The sequence below is a fragment of the Pongo pygmaeus genome, chromosome 4 (genome assembly GCF_028885625.2).
Source record: "Pongo pygmaeus isolate AG05252 chromosome 4, NHGRI_mPonPyg2-v2.0_pri, whole genome shotgun sequence".
Lineage (NCBI taxonomy): Eukaryota > Metazoa > Chordata > Mammalia > Primates > Hominidae > Pongo > Pongo pygmaeus.
In genome coordinates this window covers 151883508-151908294 of record NC_072377.2, presented here as the reverse complement: position 1 = coordinate 151908294, position 24787 = coordinate 151883508, and the positions used below count along the sequence as shown (strand labels likewise).

Below are 24787 nucleotides of genomic sequence, written 5' to 3'. Positions count from 1 at the left end.
CTCTAATTTGTATAGATTCCTCTAAAAAGGATGGAATTTGACCTCCATTGCATCTCTATTGCCATCCCAGAAGACTTAGGTCCAAACATGTACTGGGAAGAAATATATACTGAAAAGAAACAAAGAGTGTTTACGCTTAGGAAATTTAGGAATTCTCCCCACAACAATAAAACATTCTAATAAAACATGTTTAATAATATAAATATAAAATAAAATTTCAGGATCTTCTAAATTGATTTTGACAAGGGGGAAGTTAAGCCCTGGAAACTGAGTGAGTCGTATGGCATGTCTGCAATTCTGCATCTTAGATTATAGCTTACCTCTCTTCCTCATTGTTCTTATTCTATAAATGACTAGGAGAGACCAGACCTCCCCTTTCCAATCACTGATCTTTGTTATAGATTAACTGCCTCCCTATAGTCTTGTACCTAACTCAGACATGATGGTGCCCAAGGCCCCATGACAATTACATCTTCAGAGCAGAATGTTTAAATATACATTTCTCAAAAGAAAAAGACCACTTTGACTAATCAGATTGCTGTAACTAGTCATTAAACCTTACATAGAAAGATGGTGAAATTCTGTTAAACTTCCCTGAAGTTTGTCTATAAGTGATCCCCAATGTCTACACTTTGGAACTCTGACTTCCATTCCGTGAATTCTGTGCTTCCTGGGGGGTCTGTCCTCAAACTTCGCACTTGAATAAACTCGCTTTAAACTAGATTCTGACCATTTTGATTACTTTATGTTGACAACAGAAAACAATTACAATAAAATGTTGCTTGAAATAAGCAATCTTGTGAATGGCATAGATAGTAAAAAGTCAAGTATGTTGAAAAATATAGGGAAAACAATGGGAATGAATTGCACTAAATACTAATAGTGTTTGTAATAAGCAGAATAAAGGCTCCCCAAAGATGTCCACATTAGAATCTCCAGAACCTGCAAATATGTTTTCTTTTGTGGCAAAAGGGACGTTAAGGCCCATCATCAGATAGAGAGGTGATCCTGCATTATCCAAGTAGACCCAATGTAATCACAAGGGGCCTTAAAAGATGAATAAGGAAAACATGAAGTCAGAGTCAGAGAGAGGTTTCAAGATAGTATGCTGCTGGCTTTGAAGATAAAGGAAGGGGCCACAAGCCGAGAATGCAGGCAGCCTCAAGAAGCTAGAAAAGATAATGAAACAGATTCTCACCTGGAGTCTGTGGAAGAAACACAGCCCTGGTGACATCTTGATTTTAGCCTAGGGAGACTGATTTTGGACTTCTGACCTCCAGAATTGTAAGATAATAAATCTGTGATGTCTTAAGCCACCAAGTTTGTGGTAATTTGTTACCACAGCAATGGAAAACTAATACAGCAGATAGTTCTGCATGATGAAATACAGGTTTTTATTTTTTCATTAGAACTTTCTGTGTTTCCACATTTACAAAATATGTTTTATTTTATATTCAAAAAATTAGATTTAAATTTATAAAAATTTAGAATAAAACAAAAGACTTTCTAGTGCTCAGGCTCAAGTTTAAGTGCAGTTGTCCACTCAAGAATCTTTTCTGACTATGGGAGAAGCAGGGACATTTCATTTCTAGCAAAGGAAACCAAAAATATTTCACCCCAAATACACTTCTTTGACATATCTTGAGATGGTGCTTCAGAAGAAGGCATGCACACAGGAATAACCCTGAAAAGCTACCTTTCATGGAGATGATTTGTATGTATAGAAAAAAAAATACATTAGTGAAATAAACAACCAGGCATTCTCTGAGGATCTCCCCATGATCAGATCTCCCAACCACAGACTATCATCTACTCTTTCTGAGAGTTGCTACTTGTGAGATTTCATCTACATAACAAGGACCACCTATGCCCCATGCCTTTCTTTCTCTCCCTTAACCCATAACCTATTTTGCCAAGCTCTTTCTGTAAGCTCAAGATGGCATAAAAATGTCAATCATCTAACCCTTTCTGTGAATTTCCATATTGCAAAGAAATTTTGTGTGCTTTTTCTCCTATTAATCTGCCTTTTATCAGTTGATTCTCAGTGAACCTTCAGAGGGTGAAGGGGAAATTTTCCCTTGGCCCCTACGCCAGAAGAAGTGTCACTCAGTTGTTGTGTAAAGTCACCATTTATCAACCACGTACTTTGTGAGGTGCTTGAAGTACATATTCTTATCACTGTCATTCAAAGTAGTACCGACATGAGTATTCCTGTTATTCCTAATTACGAGTGAGGAAACTAAGTAAAATACCAAACATAACTGGCCAAATTCACTCAGTTACCCAGTGGTGGAACAGAGATTCAAACTCAGATTTGTCTGAACCCAGGACCTGCAAAGAAACTGAAGTGCATATGATTATATGAGGGTATGTTTGTGAGTGTGCAAATGACATTGGTATAATGGCAAAAAGGGCAATTAACCAGAAGCCAAAGGCCTTAGCCCTAACACTAACAGACATTCATTCACCTGCTCATTTAAAAGATATTTATCGAGCACTTACTGTGTGGTAGGCACTGTTGTAGAAGATGGGGAATGAGGCAGTGATAAAAAACATACAGACATACCTGCCTTACACAGTTTGTATTCTTGTGGGATATGAAAGACAATAAATGAAATAAATCCTGTTCCTTACATATTTTTACAGGAATCTCACAGATGTGTATAGGGATGATATAGTGCAGCAGGAAGAGTAGAGGCTTTGAAGTCAGGATTCTTGGGTTTGAGTCCTCACTCTGCCACTTCCTGGCTGTGTGACTCTGGGAAAATATTTTAGCTCCTTTGAGCCTCAGTTTCTTCAGGAATAGAATGGGAATAATAATCCCTATCAACGAGGTTGTTATGATGGATAAATGAGATAATATATGTAAAACCCAAAGTAATAGAACACTGCTAATAGGGAAGTTAATATTGTTGATGCTGTGGCTCTGAAGGCCACCTTGAGTTCTTATGGTTTATAATCCCATGAAGAAATGCTAGCACTCTGAGTCACATATGATGGAGGCTGCTTCCAGGGAAGCCACTGAGAAGAGAGAAATAGCTCAGAGAAGGCTGAGCTATATGAACTATGCAAAATGTGTCAGGCCCAGAGAGACAGGAGTATGGGACTTCAGTCATATCCCCACACTGATGCCTGGGATTTTGTTTCTGACTAGCTGCCTGGCTCATCATCATCGTGATCCTGGAATTTGTGATACAAAGAATAACATGTAGCCTATCAATAGCTTATGTTACTTTAACGTAAATTTTTGGTGAACAACTTAGAAACTGCCTCTTCTTTTTTCCGTAGAAACCCACTTGTCGCTGTTGCTAATTGGAGTATATTCAGGGCAACTTGAATCTATGCTCCTGGATAACAATTTTCAAGCTTTGAGCCCCAATAAATGCTATACTTAATCGTATTCTCTGAATCTTGTTTCACGTTGACATTTTACCACCCCAGATGGGATCTAAAGTGGAGCTTCAGTGATCCCCTCAAGTTCGTGACAATTGGAATCTTGGTACTGTCAGAGGCGTGTGAACAAGAGCAACTCTATTTTAAATAGGAGCTGGGTAAAATGAGGCTGAAACCTACTGAGCTGCATTTCCAGACGGTTAAGGCATTCTAAGTCACAGGATGAGATAGGAGGTCAGCACAAGATACGGGTCATAAAGACCTTCCTGATAAAACAATTTGCGGCAAAGAAGCCGGCCAAAACCAAGATGACGATGAGAGTGATCTCTGATTGTCCTCACTGCTACACTCCCACCAGCACCATGACAGTTTACAAATGCCATGGCAACATCAGGAAGTTACCCTATATGGTCTAAAAAGGGAAGGGAATAATCCACCCCTTGTTTGGCATATTATAAAAAAAGCCATAAAAATGATCAACCAGTAGTCCTCAGGGCTGCTCTGTCTATGGAGTAGCCATTCTTTTGTTCCTTTACTTTCTTAATAAACTTGCTTTCACCTTACTCTGCGAACTTGCCCTGAATTCTTTCTTGCGTGAGATCCAAGAACCCTCTCTTGGGGTATGGATCAGGACCCCTTTCCTGTAACAGTACCAGAATCAACAGCTTTTCACCCAACTTCACCAGATCTGGCAGCCATCTCGGTATCCAAATACTCCCAGGTTAGTTGAGGATTCAGACTTTATTCAAGCCATACACATTCTTAATTCTGCGGGATTGGAATTGAAACTCTACTGAAAGACAGGAGTTTCATGTGTTATTCTCTAGAGATTATATTTACTTTGTTTTGTGATTTTCACTTTTCTCTGAAGTTAAGGTTTTCTTGGTCTTATTCATTAGAGTTTGTAACCTTTCCTCTAATTCAAAATTTGGTCAAGAAGAATATAGTTTCTCTTGAAAAAGAAGTAAATCTTTGTGGCTTAAGAAAAAACAAATGTAGTTTTTAAAACTGACCAGATTCTGAAGTGCAGTTCAATTATCTAAAACTGAGGTTTCCTCCTTAAGAAGAGATCCACCATTAGAAATGCCAACTCGATTCATATTGAATACTTACCATGCCTCTTCATGCAAATATTTAGAAAACTAGTAGAGCATAACTCAAAATGATTCCAACTTACAATGGCCAAAATGTGGTACCATTTAAAATACCTAAATTAGTTTATTTGCACACACAATTAGAAAAAGCTAGTTTTAGAGCCAAACTGAGTGAGAGACTTACTTCCAATAGTACCTACAATTTTCTAAAAGAAATCCTAAAAGAAAAAATTGCCTCCATTCAAGAGGTGAACAAAAGTATGTTTGAAACTATTTCTGAATTTAATAAGATTTTGGAGGTTTTCTCTTTCACCTCTAACTGCTCCTTCTCCTTCTACTCCTGTGATCTAAACTCATCCCTTTCTGCTCATTCCCTCAGCTCCCATCCATCTCCTAGGAAGATAATTTTTAAACAGAACAAATGAAACAACTACAGAGTGAAACTACAGAGATTATAAAAATACAGATCCAACAAACTTTTGTCTATACCAGGTCTAATGAATGACACTGATGATTTCTTGACCCAACATCAGACAGTATCTTTTTTTTTTTTTTTTTTTTGAGACAGAGTCTTGCTCTGTCACCAGGATAGCGTGCAGTGGTGTGATCTCAGCTCACTACAGCCTCCACCTCCTGGGTTCAAGCAATTCTGCTGCCTAAGCCTCCTGAGTAGCTGAGATTACAGGCACGTGCCATTACATTCGGCTAATTTTTTGTATTTTTTAGTAGAGACGGGATTTCACCATGTGGACCAGGCTGGTCTCAAACTCCTGACCTCAAGTGATTCACCCGCCTTGGCCTCCCAAAGTGCTGGGATTTTAAGCCTGAGTCACCATGCCCAGCCCAGACAATATCCTTCAAATACCCTGCTGGACTTCACAGTCCCTTGGAGATACAAATCTTATCGTGTCTTTGAAATATTAACATGCAGGAAATTAGCTAAACAGCATTCCAGCTGTGATCAGATCTGAAATGAGTTGAAATCCTTTATATGCTCAAACTGCCTGCTTGGATCTCCTGAAGGATTTACAAAAAAGCACTCCACTCTGTGGTCTAGCAGCTAAGATTCTGCTTTCATGACTGCAGCCCAGGTTTGATTCCCAGTCAGGAAAGCAGTCCTATTTGTTTAAAATCATTTGTATAACTCTTGACCTTCAGAGGTACCCATTTGTTATTGATCCTTTTCCCTTCCAGAGACAGCTTGTGATTTCCTGTCTCTATCTGTGGGGCATATAGGGCTTTGGGGCCTCCATGAGTAGGTGCTCAACAGAGAAGCTGAGATCCTTGAAAATATGGCTGGACAGAAATATGGGTTGTATTCTATTTGCAGCGAGCAAGACATTTGTTTCTTTGAGCTGTCTTTGGTTCTGGATCTTGTGAGGACTACTTTGCAACTCTTTGGAAATGCCTAATTGATCCTTGGTTTAGACATAACCTTGGTTAAGGTGTATTGGTTTGGTAAGTCATTGAAAAGGTACCTTTGTTTTAAAAGAAAGAAGTTGAATAAAATATTTATAAAAGATAGGCCCTCAGGTAAAATAGGCTTGCTTCTTTCCCAGAGCTATCCATGCCGAGTCCAGGCATAGAGAAGGCTTTCTTTGCCCTGTTCATTAAAGAGCTTCCCAATGATGTCAGTCATCTCACCAAGAAACAAACCAAGTTGAAAAGCCCACCTATTTAACTAAGTTGGTCTGTTACAGTAGAAAGGCAGACACCGGCAAGGCAGGAGATCACCCCCAACCTCCACCAGGAATGTCAGACAACCATTAGGTGATGGTCAGGTGGTTGTTAAACCGTCTCTCTAAAATAATATTTGGTTGCAGCTGGCGCCAGGAAAAGGCAATCTCCCAGTAGATAGAAAAACCCTGAAACTGGTGATCAGTGGCTTCCCAATAAGATCTCAGGAGGTGGGCGAGTAGGCTCAAGCGTGCATACTAAGAGGCAAAAATGGCAGAGTTTAACTGGTATATGACCTTCCTCTAGGAACAGTCAACTGGTAAGGAAAAAAGATGCCTCAAGTAAGCATGCACATAACTTCAGTTAACACACTGCACATGCGGCCTCTCCCAAGTGCCGGCAGGCTACTGCACATGCGGACAGCCCATCCCAAGGGAAGAATCAGGGGAGAAGCAACAACCCCCCAGAAGCCTGCCAACATATAAAACTCCAAGTCAAAGGTCAAACCGTGTGCTTGAATCTCTCAAGCTGCCCGTCTGGCCCTCTTCCAAGTGTACTTACTTCCTTTAATTCCTGCTCTAAAACTTTTAAAATAAACTTTCACTTTTGCTCTAAAAATTGCCTCTGTCTCTCATTCTACGTTATGCCCCTCAGTTGAATTTTTTATTTTGAGTAGGCAAGAATTGAAATTGCTGCAGACGCATACAGATTTGCTGCCTCTAACAGGTCTCCAAAATACACCTTGCTGGCATTTAGCTGGCTATATTGATATTTACATTTATAAAGGAAATCTCCATTTGTAAGGGTGTCTGCCTCTGTGCACCTGGAGGAGAGGGAGAGCTGAGTCATGAGAAATTTAACATTGGTTTAAATTTATACAAGTCCTACCTTTACTTAAGGTGCTTTCCTTGGCCATCTTGTCTTAACTGGACCTTTACCTATATACACCTGCTCCCTTGGTTTGAGCTCAGCTCTGTGTTTTTGAAACGTAATTTTTTTTTTTTTTTTTTACTTTGTTTCAGCGAAGAGTCATCCCTTTAGAAGCACAAATTTAAGGTTGCCTAGCTAACAATGTTTAGGGCTTGACAGTCTAAAGGTGTCAAATGAAGAAACTTATAAAGCTATAAAATCTGCCTCTGTGTGTCTGCATGTTTATATGTGTCATGTGTATGTAAAATTTATTACAAAAATATATGAAAGAGCTCTAATTGGCCAAAAGAGAAAGGAAACACTTAAATATTTTATCAGAAAAACAGAAAGTAACTCAAATCCCTTTTAGTTCACATAACTTGGGTAAATCTTTGGTAAATAAGACCAGTTAATACTGTTGGTTTAATGAAAGCCGCCGTGACTTCTGATCAGCAAAATATCTCTGTTTTAACTTTTGGGTTCTTGCTTAGGTGGCAACTGCCTGACATTTGCAGGCTATAAAAATGATTAACAAAGAAATAACTTGATGATGGCTACTTTTGTTTAATGAACTATTCAAGCATAATTGTTAAGAATGAATAAACTAAATTAAATGAATGTAAATGGGATAGAAGTGTATAAATGAACTTTTCAGTTTCAAAAATCTTTTTCAGTAACTAAATAGTAAAGTCATGTTAAATTAAGTATTATGTAATCATAAAATGTCTGAGTTATATGGTGTAGAAAAGCTAAATATATTTAGATCTGTTAATAAACAAAATAATTGAGGAAACAACTTTCTAAAAATTATGAAATTGTTTTCATCTATAAATACTGGCATAAAACAGCTCAAAATTACTTCCTCAGATTTCACTGTAAATTAGCGTTCCTAAGAGTTAAAATTGTAGTTATCGTATGTAATTTAAATGACTAGTATGGCCAGACGCGGTGGCTCACGCCTGTAATCCCAGCACTTTGGGAGGCCGAGGTGGGCGGATCATGCGGTTAGATCGAGACCATCCTGGCAAACATGGTGAAACCCCATCTCTCCTAAAAATACAAAAAAATAGCCAGGCGTGGTGGCACATGCCTGTAGTCCCAGCTACTTGGGAGGCTGAAGCAAGAGAATTGCTTGAAGCCAGGAGGCAGAGGTTGCAGTGAGCCAAGATCACGCCATTGCACTCCAGTCTGTGCGACAGAGTGAGACTCCATCTCAAAAAGAAAAAAAGAAAAAAGAAAAAAAAAATGACTAGATATAAGAGAGACAATTCTATACATAAGGTATATAAAGAAATTAAGATGTGTTTTTGGTAAAGGGAGTTGAAAAGACAGTAATTTTTCATTTGCGTGAAAGAGAGCGTTGTGTGGTCAAAATGATAAGGGAGAAAGGAAAGTAGATTTTGTCCTAAGATAGAATGCCAATCTAAAAAAGAAGTATACTAGCCTGGCCAATATGGTGAAACCCCGTCTGTACTAAAAATACAAAAATTAGCCTGGCATGGTGGCGCATGCCTGTAGTCTCAGCTACTCAGGAGGCTGAGGCAGAAGAATTGCTTGAACCCAGGAGGCGGAGGTTGCAGTGAGCCGAGATCATGCCACTGCACTCCAGGCTGGGCAGAGTGAGACTCTGTCTCAAAACAAAAGAAGTATAGGACAAAACTGAAGGTTTAAGCAAGTTGTAAGTTTATGGAAGATTAATCTCGTGAAAGGAATTTTGTGTGTGATCAAGTTGGCTAAAATTAGAAGAGAATTGTTTATAAGTTTTTCTAAAAAGTGAACATTAATCTCAAAAGCTCACTGGTGCAAGGCCAGAGTCTGGGCCCCTCTTTTGGAACCACAGGGTTTTCTTGAAACATTGATCTCTTTAATAGAAAATTGTAATAGCTTATAAAAGATTTATGAAAATCTTATCTTCTGCGGTCAAAGCTGACTGAGGTTGTATGGATTTGTTTATAATATTTAATTAAAATTAGCTTTAGTATTGACAACACGCTAATATAAAAGTAAAATTTGGCATTCTCCTTTGAACAAGAATTTTATATAGTATTAATAAGAGACAGTAAAAGATTTGTTTGCCTTTTGATTAAACGTCAAAAAGAAAAACAGAAAAAAAAGGTAACCTCTCAAAGATACCTAGCCTTGAGAGGCTTTTAAAAGTAAAATCTGAGATTCCTTATGAAAAGGAGGGAAGAGTTTGTCTCATGCTGTCCCTATTAGGTCTCTTGATTGGGAACTGAGTCTCATTTCTACCAAATAGTAAAAGTTTTTGCTTTTGAAATCTTGGAATTATCACTTTGGCTAAATAAATGACTATTATTTTACAGTGACCTGAAAGAATATTTTGAGTAAGTTTTTTAAACCTTTGATATTTGACAAACTTTCCAAAATCATATTTCAAATTAAAATTTAGTCTTTTTTTTTTTTTTTTTACCTCAAACTAACTTTTCAGATATGAGGGCCCCTAGAAGTTCCAGAGAGGCAGATCAGGCTTATTTGATATGTTTAAATCGTACAGAAAGCATTGTCAAATAAGAAATGATGTTTAACTTTCTTTGAATATATTTGTATAAATGTATTAATATGATTAATATCTGTTCAAAAATTGAATGAGATTCCAAAAGTTCCAATATGTTTTGGTATATATGATCAGTAATAATTATGATTGTTATGTCAAGTTGTTGTATGCTACAGGCATAACCAAATTTCCTGGTCAATTGTGTCTTTAACTAAGGCTGCTTTAAGTCTTTTGTCATCCACAGACAATTATTATTTTACTTAGATTCTTCATAAAAAGTGGTTTATAATCAGCTACAGTCCAAAATTTGCTTATTCTTCAAGGAAATTCATGGAAAGGATTCTGAAAAGTACTCTTGAATACAAGTTTCTGAAGGTTTTGGAAATCATATTGTTGCACTATGTAAAAACTTTCAGAATTCTAATAAAAAAGTTTATCAGTTCGTGAAGATTGCTAACCCAATATCAAACAGAATAAGAGTTAATTACATGGATCTGAACTGATAGAGAACTAAATTTTTCTTTTTTTTTTTGAGACGAAGTTTTGCTCTTGTTGCCCAGGCTGGGGTACAATGATGTGATCTCAGCTCAGTGCAACCTCCACCTCCCAGGTTCAAGCAATTCTTCTGCCTCAGCCTCCCGAGTAGCTGGGATTACAGGCATGTGCCACCACATCTGGCTAATTTTGTATTTTTAGTAGAGATGGGGTTTCTCCATGTTGGTCAGGCTGGTCTCGAACTTCCAACCTCAGGTGATCCTCCTGCCTTGGCCTCCCAAAATGCTGGGATTATAGGCATGAGCCACTGCACCTGCCCAGGACTGAAATTTTTTTAATGACTTTTTTTGTTTGAAACATTGCTGATTCTTTTTGTTTTGTTTTCCAAAGTCGAGATTTTTTTTTGAGCTATTTAGAGCTTACAACAATTAAGTAAAGTATACTTTTATGAACAAAATTGAAACATCTTACTCTCTACCTGATTCCTCCAAAATTTGGAAACTATTTGTGAATACTCTTTACTTATGGCAATATTGTTATTTGTGTAAGTTCAGTAAGAACCTGTTTTCTTCTGTAACAGTACACAGTTGGAGACACTGGTCATTTTACTAAGGCTGGTCATTTTACCAAGGCTTTGGGTGAAATGACATACTTTCAGATATGACCAAACTGCTTTGATGAATTGAAGTTGACTTTATAGAGCCAAATCAAAAGTCCTTTTGGAAAACTGACCTGATACCTTGTCTACATGGTACCCTCACAAGTTTTTTGACCTTGCAGTAAGTAAAGAATGTCATCGTTCTTTACCTCAAGATATTTCGGAACTTCAAGAAGAGAGAAATTCACCCAATTTATGTAGATGCTACAGGCAGTTTGATGGTGAATTATTGGCTTCGATATCTAGTTTAGAGAGGCTTTTAAAAGTCTAATCTGAGATTCCTTATGAAAAAGTTCCAGCAAAGCCAACTTAAAAATGCATACATGGCCATTCATTATTTTTGTTGCACTTCATGCAAATAATTAGGCCAAATATAATACTAAAACTTATTTTGCAAGTATGTTGGTCCTGATAAAATTTATCTTGGGTAGAAATGATGAACTGAGGAGAGAGAAATTATGGTTCAGAAGAAAATTATAGCACACCTGTTTTTAAATTCAGCCCTGACCATTGTTTTCTAGTTTTTATTATTTTCCTACAATTTGATCTAAATCTTGAATTATTTCCTGCTACAAGAAGTCTCTAAGAAACGACTGGATTTTAATTTTCTTCATGATGTTTTTAGTTGACTTTCCAATGGAATAGATTTTTTTTTTCATTCAGGCATAGAAATTCTTTTTTTTAAAAATTATAATCGTTATGTGTATTATATTTCTACTATGAATAGCTCATTGTTTTATTTATTTCAAGAAAACTAACTACATGGTATTCTAAAGACTAGAGATGATTCCACAGGCAACAGTAGCTACATAAATTAGTGACTTGAGTGAGGTCTCATTTGTGGTACCCTGTGATGCCATCCCAATTTTGCTTCTGATGGTGTTAAAATCCCCACTAAGACTCATCCTCTCCCCTTCCCCCAAATGTGGGACAGGACCATCTGGGAATAAGACTTCCTAGCAATGCAGGACTAAGTTCCTGAACATAAAAGGAGCAAAAACTGCTTAAGTTCATCCACAATGCTTTCTTTGCAAAATCATGATGAAAAGGGGGGAAATGAGAAAACAAAAATAGCTCAGAGCAGTCTGAGCTATATGAGATATGCACAATTTATTAGGTTTAGAGAAACATGAGTATGGAATGTCAGTCACAGCCTCAAACCCATGCTCAAGGACAGTATTTTAAAGCCATTTTGTTCCTGACTAGCTGCCTCACCCATTATCTTTGTGTTCCTGTAATTTGTGATACAAAGAATAATGTATAGTCCATCAATAGCTTACATTATTTTAATGTAAATTTTTGGTAAATAACTTAGGAACTGCCTTGTCTTTTTTTCTTAAAACCCCACCTATAACTGCTGCTAATTGGAGTGTATATTCTGGGCAAAGTGAATCTGTGCTCCCAGGTGGCCATCCTCAAGCTCTGGGCTCCAGCAAACTCGATACTTAATCATATTTTCAGAATCTTGTTATTTAAGGTTGATACCATTTATTGGGCTATGTTCAGAGTCTGAAAGGACCTTGTCACACTCTCAGTACAGGTAGTTCTTTCCAGTTAAAACAGATGATCTGGTGTCCTGATTTCCTGAAACCACATGTGGACCCTTTCTATCCACAAGGACAAAGACACGAGTAAAGAGTTAGAGGCCCTGAGGAGTTGTGTGCAGCTACAGGTTTAATCTCAATTAACAAAGCCACCTGGGGAACCAACTATGCTGGGAAAGACTGGGGCCTATTTGTTTTCAGGCTGTGGGTTGCCAGGGCTTTGTGAAGAGCCCTCAGAGACAGACTCACAAGAAGATTTTATTTACTTTTCCTGGATGCCAGCCCTGTCTGGCAGCATTCACTTGATAACATGGCCTACATTTGAAGACTGTTCCTGAGTGGAGCCAGGTCCCTGGAGGCAAGTCGGGTTGAATTTTATTTCCAAATGTTCTTTCCTCCTTAACACCCCTGCCCCCAGACTACTTACCTTCTTTCTCTGAAACCCCAAAACATACATACCCACACACCACACACACAGTTCTTCATACTTACTCTCTTTACATACTTCTCACAGTTTATATATTCATGTGCCATTGGATTAATATCAGGGCTCTGTCTATTTCTGCTCACCAAGATATTCCCATAGCATGGGTTTCTACTACAGTTAAGCTTGCCAGATTTAACCAATAGAAGTACAACATGCATAATTAAACTTCAAATTCAGATAAATAATAATTTTCAGTAAAAATATATCTCGTGATATTTGGGCCATATACTAAAAATTATTGGTTGTTTATCTGAAATTCAAATATAACTGTGCATCTTGTATTTTACCTAACAATCAAATTATAACTTGTTTTTGATGCTCAGTAAATATATAGGTGAAAGAAGGAATGATTGGGGCTAATGCATGATCAAAAACAGAAAATCAAATGCAGACATTTTACTGAAAAGCATACACCAACATGTTAGAAGTGATTGTTACAAGGTGATAAGAATTATTGAAGAATTTTCATTTTTTCTAGGTAATTTTCTGTTTTTCAAGTTGACTGCAATGAGCAGAAGAGTTTTCAAATATCACACATATATATACACACACATATATATGTGATATTCATATATATAATACATATAAATGATATTGAAAAACATATAAGTTTGTGTGTGTATAGGTATAAATGTATAAATATATGCATATGTATGTATACATTTATACCTATAGACACACACAAACTTCTTAACATTAACTCACTTAAAAAAGGAACAATTTGTTTTCCCTCAGCCTGAAAAACTAGAATTTTATAACTAAATCTCCAGAAGCTAGGGGCATTTTAGCATGAATGAAATTATTGAAAGTATTATTGAGAGGCCTACACAGCATATCCATAAAATAGAGTACACAAAGAAGGCAGAAATTTTAAAAATATTGCTGTTACTTTATAAATAATACAATGCTTCTTAAGCTTTTGATGTTTTCGGGTGGTAAAGATAAATCTAATAGTTAAACTCAGGACATAAAATCTTGATTAAATTGCACACAATATATTGGGGAGTCTTGATGTTTGTTTAATTTGAAGAATGAGGATAGAAAACAAAACAAAACAAACAACATATGCTCTTACAGAGAATGAGTTGAAGATAACCCCCTTGACACTGCACATACAGCTTTCCATGATGTCCTGGGGCCAAGCACCATTTAGATTTGTCCTTTGGATGTCCACAATGAACCATAGGAGATGGGCAAATTCAGAATGTCATAACTTCATGAAGTAAGGAAGGAAAAGAACGAATATTTGTAAGACACATGTTACTATGTGCTGGGTACTGGCCATAGCACTTTATTCATTTCATTTATAAATGTAAACTTACACACATTAACCCTATCTTATAACCATGTGACTTAAAAATGATGAAGTAAATTACTCACTGATATGGTTTGCATCTGTATCCCCACCCAAATCTCATGTTGAATTGTAATCCCAATGCTGGAGGTGGGGCCTGGTGGGAGGTGATTGGATCATGGGGGTGGATCCTCATGAATGGTTTCACACTATCCTCTTGGTGCTGTTCTCGTGATAGAGGTCTTAAGAGAGCTGGTCATTTAAAAGTGTGTAGTGACTCTCTCCTCCTCTCTCTTGCTCCTGCTCCCACCATATGAGATGCCTTGCTCCCCTTTTTGCCTTCTACAATGATTGGAAGCTTCCTGAGTCCTCCCCAAAGCAGAAGCCACTATGCTTCCTGTACAGCCTGCAGAACCATGAGCCACTTAAACTTCTTTTCTTTAAAAATTACCCAGTCTCGGGTATTTCTTTATAGCAACGTGGGAACTGACTAATACACTCACAATCACACCTTCAGAAGCACTGCAAGATGGTTTATAGATGTGGAAAGATAAACTTACATTGAATATATTGTACTTACTAAAACAGAAAGCATTTATTAGGAAGAATGATACAGATTTGTGAAGATTTTTATCTCATGGTTTGGAAGACAAAGGGAGTTGCTGTTGTACTTTAAGAATTCCCCCTCCCAGTTAGTTTCTAGTTTTGAATGTAGTACCAGAATTACTGGGTGGAGGTAAGTCTCTTCTCTTTCTTCTATCATTGTGAATGATGCCTAGTGTTCCACTGTGAGGTTCAATGTGAGAAGTGAGAAGGAAAGAACAGGTTATATGTCATGTTATCACCAGGTCAGTATGCATGGAGAACAGAATGTTGTCTGGAATGACACCAAGTTAGCAAACAGCAAAATCTATCATCTTTGGCCAGCTTAAAGCCTCACAATACCCATTTTCTTAAAAAAAGGAACAGAATGAAATCAACTTTGCCCACACAGCGATAAAAGACAAATATGAGAAGGTAAAATGCTAAGGCCTTATCATGGGTCCCTGGTCTTAAAAAAAAAAAAAAATTAGTTGGTTAAACTTTAAGAAGAAAAATGTGACTTTGAACAAAGTGAGGTTGTGAAGTGACAGTATCTTGTCATTCTCAGGATGCAGAGAGAGGGGAAGAAAGGCAATTTGATGATTACTAAGGGTAGGGAAGAAAGAGCTGCATCCATTTTAGCTTTTTACATGGCAGCATTTTGAATAGGCCACTCTAACATACTGATTAAATACACTGAGCTTGAGCTGAAATTAGACTCTACCATATCCGAGTAGTGCATAAACTGTAATAGACCTATTTCCAAGTCACATAAAACCATCTTCTTTTCAACTGTGGCATAGAGGCTTTGAGCAAATTGTATATTAAGTGAACTGTAATAATTAAAGATGGATGGAGGCAGGTTTTATGCACTGATTTCTCCAGAAGGATGTCCCTAAACACAGAGTAAAACCTCAATTATTTTTCCATTAGCATTCTCTGAATAAAGACCCTTTTTGTTTCTTTGCTGGTAAGTCAGAACTTCTTGGTATGCATATTTAAACAACAGTCTTAAAGCTGAATTAGCTTTAAGAACCACCACTTAACATAATGGATGCATTAAAATGTAAAATAAAATGAAGGTGACACACAAAGACCTTGACACACAAGAAAAGAACAGGAGGTAATAGATACTGCAAGCTTCTCTGCCATTTTCTATGCCTTGGATTATGGAAATAGCTTTGAGCGCAGATCACAGTCACTTAACGTCTAGTCATTGATACAAGTTAGCTTCAGCTCTGCAAAAGCTATTAGTTGACAGAAGAATCACCTATCCTTGTCTAACTTACAGGTATATGTGTGGCTGCCTAAGAAATACGCTACAAAGCAACAGTTTTATTGCCAGTTATTTTAAGGGAGAAAGTGCTTCCTATAAATTCTAAATATCAACCTCAAGTCAGCTGATGAGGCCATGCTTTGTAACCAAAGTTCCTCCTGTGCAGTTCATGGGGAAAAAAAGTATCTAATAACTAATAAGACATCTGAACTCATTCCCAGTCAGCATGTTTAATTACAATGTTTAAAAATATATATATATATTGATCTCAAGGACAAGGGGAACTGTGACAACTGAACCAAGAAGTATTTATTAGTGACAATAAAAGAAAAATGTTCTTTATAAAGCCAAAGAAACTAAGGAGAACAAAAGACCCTGAGGAAGATCCCAATGAGAATCTGACAAATGCTTGCCTAGAAATCAAGATGCATTTATGTAACAGTAGGGATGAAGATGAAAGTGAGACAGGAATAATAAAGGGTGGTAGCAGGAGAATAGAAAATTCCAGACAGCAGTTTCACGTGACTAGCAAAAGGAAAATGTTGAAATAGCTGCATAAGCTGGGACTGATAAGAACCTGAAAAATCAGGGTGTAGGCCAAGCTGGCTAAGTCCGAGTAAACCTAATGTGGTGCTGGATTATTTTTCCATAAATTATTGGGGTAAAGGTCGTTTTGATTACATGAGTAAGTTCTTTAGTGGTGATTGTGAGATTTTGTTGCACCCATCACCTGAGCAGTATACACTGCACCATATTTGTAGTCTTTTATCCCTCACCCCCTTCTCACTCTTCCCCCTAAGTCTCCAAAGTCCATTGTATCATTCTCATTGCGTCCTCATAGCTTAGCTTCCACATATCAGTGAGAACATATGATGTTTGGTTTTCAATTCCTGAATTACTTCACTTAGAATAATAGTCTCCAATCTCATCCAGGTCACTGCAAATGCTGTTAGTTCATTCCTTTTTATGGCTGCATAGTATTCCATCATATATACATATACCACAGTTTCTTTATCCACTCATTGATTGATGGGCATTTGGGTTGCAACTGTGTGCTCTGTAAACATGCATGTGCAAGTATCTTTTTTGAATAATGACTTCTTTTCCTCTGAGCAGATACCCAGTAGAGGGATTGCTGGATCAAATGGTAGTTCTACTTTTAGTTCTTTAAGTAATCTCCACACTGTTTTCAATAGTGGCTGTACTAGTTTACATTCCCACCAGCAGTGTAGAAGTGTTCCCTGTTCACTGCATCCATGCCAACATCTGCTATTTTTTGATTTTTTTTATTATAACCATTCTTGCAGGAGTAAGGTGGAATCGCATTGTGGTTTTGATTTGCATTTCCCTGATCATTAGTGATGTTGAGCGTTTTTTCATATGTTTGCTGGCCATTTGTATACCTTCTTTTGAGAACTGTCTATTCATGTCCTTAGCCCACTTTTTGATTGGATTGCTTTTTTCTTACGGATTTACTTGAGTTCATTGTAGATTCTGGATATTCATCCTTTGTCAGATGTATAGATTGTGAAGATTTTCTTCCAGTCTGTGGGCTGTCTATTTGCTGACTTCCATTTGCCATGCAAAAGCTCTTTAGTTTAATTAGGTACCAGCAATTTATCTTTGTTTTTATTGCATTTGCTTTTGGGTTCTTGGTCATGAAATCCTTGCTTAAGCCAATGTCTAGAAGGGTTTTTTCCAATGTGATCTTCTAGAATTTTTATAGTTTCAGGTCTTAGGTTTAAGTCCTTAATTCATCTTCAGTTGATTTTTGTATAAGGTGAGAGATGACGATCCAGTTTCATTCTCCTACTTGTGGCTATTCAATTACCCCAGCACCATTTGTTGAAAAGAGTGTCCTTTTCCCACTTTATGTTTTCATTTGCTTTATCAAAGATCAGTTGGCTGTAAGTATTTGATTTTATTTCTGTGTTCTCTATTCTGTTCCATTGGTCTATGTGCCTATTTTTGTACCAGTACCATGCTGTTTTGGTGACTGTGGGCTTATGGTATAGTTTGAAATCAGGTAGTGTGATGCCTCCAGATTTGATCTTTTTGCTTAGTCTTGCTTTGGCTATGCAGGTTCTTTTTTGGTTCCATATGAATTTTAGGATTGTTTTTTCTAATTCTGTGAATAATGATGTTGGTATTTTGATGGAAATTGCATTGAATTTATAGATTGCTTTTGGCGGTATGGTCATTTTTCACAATACTGATTTTACTCACCCATGAGCATGGGACGTGTTTCCATTTGTGTGTCATCTATGATTTCTTTCAGCAGTGTTTTGTAGTTTTCCTTGTAGAGGTCTTTCTACTCCTTGGTTAAGTATATTCCTAAGTATTTGTTTTTTGTTTTGCAGCTATTGTAAAAGGGATTGAGTTCTTGATTTGGTTTTCCACTTGGTTGCTGTTGGTGTATAGAAGAGCTACTGATTTGTGTACATTAATCTTGTATCAGGAAACTTTGCTGAATTCTTTTATCAGTTCTAGGAGCTTTCTGGAGGAGTCCTTAGGGTTTTCAAGTTAAACGATCATATCGCCAACAAGCAGTGAGAGTTTGACTTCCTCTTTACTGATTTAGATGCCCTTTATTTCTTTCTCTTGTCTGATTGCTCTGGCTAGGACTTCCAGTACTACATTGAACAGGAGCAGTGAGAGTGGGCATATTTGTCTCATTCTGGTTCTCAGAGGGAATGCATTCAGTTTTATGTTGGCTGTGGGTTTGTCATAGATGGCTTTTATTACATTAAGGCCTATGTCCCTTGTATGCTGATTTTGCTGAGGGTTTTAATCATAAAAGGATGCTGGATTTTGTTGAATGCTTTTTCTGCACCTATTGAGGTGATCATGTGATTTTTAAAAAAATTCTGTTTATGTGGTGTATCACATTTATTGACTTGTGTATGTTAAGCCATTCCTGCATCCCTGGTATGAAACCCACTTGATCATGGTGGATTATCTTTTCGATATGCTGTTGGATTCGGTTAGCTAGTATTTTGTTAAGGATTTCAGCATCTATGTTCATCAGGGATATTGGTCTGCAGTTTTCTTTTTAGGTTATGTTCTTTCCTGGTTTTGGTGTTAGGGTGATGCTGGCTTCATAGGATGAATTAGGGAGGTTTCCTTAGTGTCAAAAGAATTGGTACCGATTCTTCTTTGAATGTCTGGTAGAATTCTGCTGTGAATCCATCTGGTCCTGGGCATTTTTCTTGGTAATTTTTAAATTACCATTTCAATCTCGCTGCTTGCTATTGATCTGTTCAGGGTATTTAATTCTTCCTGATTTAAGATAGGAGAGTTATATTTTTCCAGGAATTTATCCATATCTTCTAGGTTTTCTAGTTTATGTGCATAAAGGTGTTCATAGTAGCCTTGAATGATCTTTTGTATTTCAGTGGTGTCAGTTGTAATATCTCCTGTTTCATTTCTTAGTGAGATTATTTGGATTTTCTCCCTTGTTTTCTTGGTTAATCTTGCCAATAGTCTACCAATTTTATTTATCTTTTCAAAGAACCATCTTTTTGTTTTATTTATCTTTCATTTTTTTTTTTGGTTTCAAATTCATTTAGTTCTGCTTTGATCTTGGTTATTTCCTTTCTTCTGCTGGGTTTGGGTTTGGTTTATTCTTGTTTCTCTAGTCCCTTGAGGTGTGACCTTAGAGTGTCAGTTTGTGCTCTTTCAGTCTTTTCAATGTGGGCATTTAGGGCTATAAACTTTGCTTTTAGCACCGCCTTTGCTGTATCCCAGAGGTTTTGATAGGTTGTGTCATTATTGTCATTCAGTTTGAAGAATTTTTAAATTTTCATCTTGATTTTGTTTTTGACCCAATGCCATTCAGGAGCAGGTTATTTAATTTCCATGTATTTGCATGGTTTTGAAGGTTCCTTTTGGAGTTGATTTCCAGTTTTATTCCACTGTGGTCTGAGAGAATGCTTGATATAATTTCAATTTTCTTAAATTTATTGAGGCTCATTTTATGGCCTATCATATGGTCTATCTTGGAGAAACTTCCATGCTGTGTTGAATAGAATGTGTATTCTGCAGTTGTTGGATGAAATGTTCTGTATATATCTGTTAAATCCATTTGTTCCAAGGTATAGTTTAAATCTATTGTTTCTTTGTTGACTTTCTGTCTTGATGACCTGTCTAGTGCTGTCAGTGGAGTATTAAAATCCTTTACTATTATTGTGTTGCTGTCTATCTCATTTCTTAGGTCGATTAGTAATTGTTTTATAAATTTGGGAGCTCCAGTGTTAGGTGCTTTTATGTTTAGGATTGTGACATTTTCCTGTTGAACAAGGCCTTTTACCATTATATAATGTCCCTCTTTGTCTCTCTTTTAACTGCTGTTGCTTTAAAGTTTGTTTTGTCTGATATAAGAATAGCTACCCCTCCTCGCTTTTGGTGTCCATTTGCATGAAATCCCTTTCCCCACCCCTTTACTTTTATGTTTATGTGAGTACTTATGTACTAGGTGAGTCTCCTGAAGGTAGCACACAGTAGGTTGGTGAGTTCTTATCCATTCTGTGATTCTGTACCTTTTAAGTGGAGCATTCAGGCCATTTACATTCAATGTTAGTATTGAAATGTGAGGTACCATTGCATTCATCATGCTCTTTGTTGCCTGTGTACTTTGGGTTTTTTTCCAAAAAAACAAAAAAAAGCTGAAGCTGTTCTCCCACAAACAGAACTTCAGCTTCTCCAGTGGGGGTGTGTGTTCAGGAGAGGATGCTCTCCCTTTCCCACTTCCACAGTTGGGGCACTCGCATTTTTTTTGGGGGGGTCTCCTGGGTCCTGCAGGTTTTTTTGGTGTTGTTTTTGCTTTTTAACTTGTATTTTTATTTTGTAGATCCTGTGTGATTTATGCTTTAAAGAGGTTCCATTTTGATGTGTTTCCAGGATTTGTTTCAAGATTTAGAGCTCCTTTTAGCAGTTCTTGTAGTGGTGACTTGGTAATGGCAAATTCTCTCAGCATTTGTTTGTCTGAAAATGACTGTATCTTTCCTTCATATATGATGCTTAGTTTCACTGGATACAAAATTCTTGGCTAATAATTGTTTTGTTTGAGGAGGCCAGAGATAGGGCTCCAATCCCTTCTAGCTTGTAGGGTTTCTGCTGAGAAATCTGCTATTAATCTGATAGGTTTTCCTTTGTAGGTTACCTGGTGCTTCTGTCTCATATCTCTTAAGATTCTTTTCTTCATCTTAACTTTGGATAATCTGATGACAATGTGCCTAAGCAAATATCTTTTTGTGATGAATTACCCAGGTGTTCTTTGTGCTTCTTGTATTTGGATGTCTAGATTTCTAGCAAGGCTGGGGAAGTTTTCCTCAATTATTCCCTCAAATATGTTTTCCAAGCTTTTAAAATTCTCTTCTTCCTCAGGGACACCCATTATTCTTAGGTTTGGCCATTTAACATAATATCAGACTTCTTGGGAGTTTTGTTTATATTTTCTTATTCTTTTTTCTTTGTCTTTGTTTGATTGGGTTAATCTGAAGACTTTGTCTTCGAGCTCTGAATTTCTTTCTTCTACTTGTTCAATTCTATTGCTGAGACTTTCCAGAGCATTTTGCATTTTTAAAAGTGTGTCTAAACTTTCCTGAATTTTGTATTGTTTATTCTTTAAGCTATCTATTTCCTTGAATATTTCTCCCTTCACTTCTTGTATCATATTTTGGATTCCCTTGCACTGAGCTTCACCTTTCTCTGGTTCCTCCCTGATTAGCTTAATAGCTAACCTCCTGAATTCTTTTTCAGGTAAATCAGGGATTTCTTCTTGGTTTGGATCCTTTGCTGGTGAACTAGTGTGATTTTTTGGGGGCATCAAGAGCCTTGTTTTGTCATATTACTGGTTCCTTCTCACTTGGGTAGGCTCTTTCAGAGGGAAAGTCTTGTTCAGATTCTTTTGTCCCACAGGGTGTTCCTTTGATGTAGTACTCTCCTCCTTTTCCTATGGATATGGTTTCCTGTGAGCTGAACTGCAGTGATTGTTATCTCTCTTCTGGGTCTAGCCACCCAGCAAGCCTACCCAGCTCCAGGCTGGTACTGGAAATTGTCTGCACAGAGTCCTGTGATGTGAACCATCTATGAGTCTTTCAGCTGTGGATACCAGTGCCTATTCTGGTGGAGGTGGCAGGGAGCACAATGGACTCTGTAAGCGTACTTAGCTTTGGTTAATATTCTATTTTTGTGCTGGTTTGTCCTTCTGCCAGGAGGTGGTGCTTTTCCAGAGAGCATCAGCTTTGGTATTATGGGGAGAAACTGGCAGTGGGCAGGGCCCTAGAACTCCCAAGATTATATGCCCTTTGTTTTCTGATACTAGAGTGAGTAGGGAAGGACCATCAGGTGGGGGCAGGGCTAGGTGTCTCTGAGCTCAGACTCCCTTGAGTGGGCCTTGCTGCTGCTGCTGCTGCTGTGGGGGATGGGGATGGGATTCCCAGGTCACTGGAGTTGTATACCTAGGAGGATTATGGCTGTCTCTGCGGAAACATGCAGATTGTCAGGAAGTGGGGGGAAGCTGGCAGTCACAGGCCTCACCCAGCTCCCACGAAAACCGAAGGGCTGGTCTCACTCCCACCGTGCTTTCCACCACCCCCTCCCCCACCCCCATCCCGCAATCCCCCCATCCCCCCACACACAGCTCCCAGGTTGTTTCTAAGTAGAAAAGCAATACCGGCTTGAAAACCTGCCCCAGGCTACACCCCTCTCAGCTGGGAAAGAAAAGGGCTTGGTTTATCCCCTGCCCGTGGAGTCTGCACACCGGATTTGTGCCCTCTCCCAAGTTCTGGCCAGGCGCTTGCTCACCCCGTTCAAATTGTCACCAAGTTCAGCTAGAGATTTGCTTCCCCCTATGGGATTTTGCCCCCGCTCCTCTCCCATTGGATCCCTGTGGTGCCAGGCAGGGATGGCCTGCTTGGGGACCCAGCAAGCTCCCAGGGCCTTTCTGCTGCTTCCTCTCCCCATGTATTTCACTGGGCTCTTCAAATCCACTCAGCTCCAGGTAAAGTCAGAAACTTCTCCAGCAAACAGACCTTCAGCTTCTCCAGTGGGGGTGTGTGTTTGGGAGAGGAGGGTCTCTCTTTCCCACTTCCACAGTTGGGGCAATCACAGTTTTGGGGGAGTCGCCTGAGTCCTGCAGGAGCAGTCGTTTCCTTCAGAGCGTCTGTGGGTCCTCTCCATCGTGCTGGATTTGACCTAGGTTTCACCTAGGACCTCATCATACACTCATTAACATACTAAATCATACACCCACCAGCACCATGACAGTTCCAGGAACATTCATATTTGGTGTAAAAATAGCTGGCACCACAGTTCCAAGAAATCTCCATCTTTTTTCAGGAATCGTCATGAATGTTTCACCCCTTGGTTAAAGAAACCCATTATGGCAGCAGCTTCAAACCCCCCCTTACATGACATTCGCTGGAGTTCACCCACGCTCCCCTCTCTTGAGTGTGTGCTTTTCCACTTTGCAATAAATCTCTGTACTTTCATTGTTTTCCAACTCATCCTTGAACTCTTTCTTGCAATTGTGTCAAGAGCCTGGATACCAGCCAGGACTGAGGTCCCAGAGGCATTTGGGGACCTCCCCTAGCCCACCGATATCAGGAGTGTCTCTATTCAGAGGTCCAGTAAAATTACTCACCACAAATTAACCAGGAAAGGGTGCTCCAGACCCTGCATGATCTGGAGTTCCTTGAAGACATTTCTCACTTCATTGCGCTCCACGCACTTTTGTTTATTCATGTACTTCATTGCGTACATCTTCTTGGTATCATTCTTCTGTACAATGCAGACCTAATGGTGAAAACCCGAGTGAGAGAGTGATTAGGGAGATAATGGATCATGGTGATGAGAGACAGAACAAGACATGTTCTTTGCTGTGGCTTGGATCCTTAACATTTGCAAATTATACGATGTTAAAAGCTCCCACTTAGCTCTGATTTTAGATTAAAAATTTCATTTTCTTTTCTATGCACCAGTTCAATTCTTGGATCTCTTTTTTTTCAAACAATTTTGCCTGGTATTGCTTTTTGGGCTTTTAAGACAGCATTTTGGTGAAAATAGCTGCCTCCATGTCAGGAATATTCCAATAACAAGTAACATCCTTAATCCTGCTTTGAGTGACTGGAATAGACATGACTGAACTGTCAAGCTGAATAATACTGTGCAAAGAATTTCTGTTTACAACCATACATGATATAACCAAAAAGGACTTTAAGGACTGGAAAAACACTAAATATGATGTCCATGTTTTTGAAATTTCTTTAGAGGTCTGTATAATACCTGAAAAAGTAAACAGAAAATGATTTTAAAATGCAAGTTTTATATGAAATATTAGTCTCTTAAAGTATGTCTCTATTGAGAAACTAGTAATCAGGGTTTGAATAAAGAAGTTTCTTGCAAAAAAAATTAAACTGAATATATATATTTGTTAAGATAAAAATATTAGACAAATGAGGAAACAAATAGAAATCAGGTGACTTCTTTCCTACATGAAAATAAGTAACTCTTCCATAAACAAGATAACTATTACTGGGCGTACAGCTGGTAGAATCTGAAAATGATTCTGAAATCTTCATCTCCTTTAGGGTAGAGAGAAAAGCCTTAAAGTTTACTGAGAGTAAACAGATTTGAGTTTAATGAGATTATTCTGAGAACAGTATATGTTCATTATGTAGCTGCCGGTCACATGCTTTTCTTAAACTGTGGTGACAATTTTATAAGAATCCATTACAAAAACATTTTCACTTAATTATCTTTCCTTGCGGTCCCAGCAACTCAATAATGTGAACATTTCTGGACCCTCTGTTCCCTGGGCTACATAACCCTGCTGGTGGTTAATCATTTCAATTTGTTCTCA

General features: G+C 38.0%; 1 protein-coding gene across 1 annotated transcript in view; it reads right to left on the bottom strand.

Annotated features, from left to right (window-relative positions):
• The window catches only part of STK32A (serine/threonine kinase 32A), a 153120-nt gene that overhangs the window by 85546 nt on the left and 42787 nt on the right, over nt 1-24787 (bottom strand). The window contains exon 4 of the mRNA XM_054488342.2: nt 23570-23721. Within this exon, the coding sequence (XP_054344317.1) occupies nt 23570-23721 (152 nt within the window). The remainder of the gene's footprint in view (nt 1-23569; nt 23722-24787) is intronic.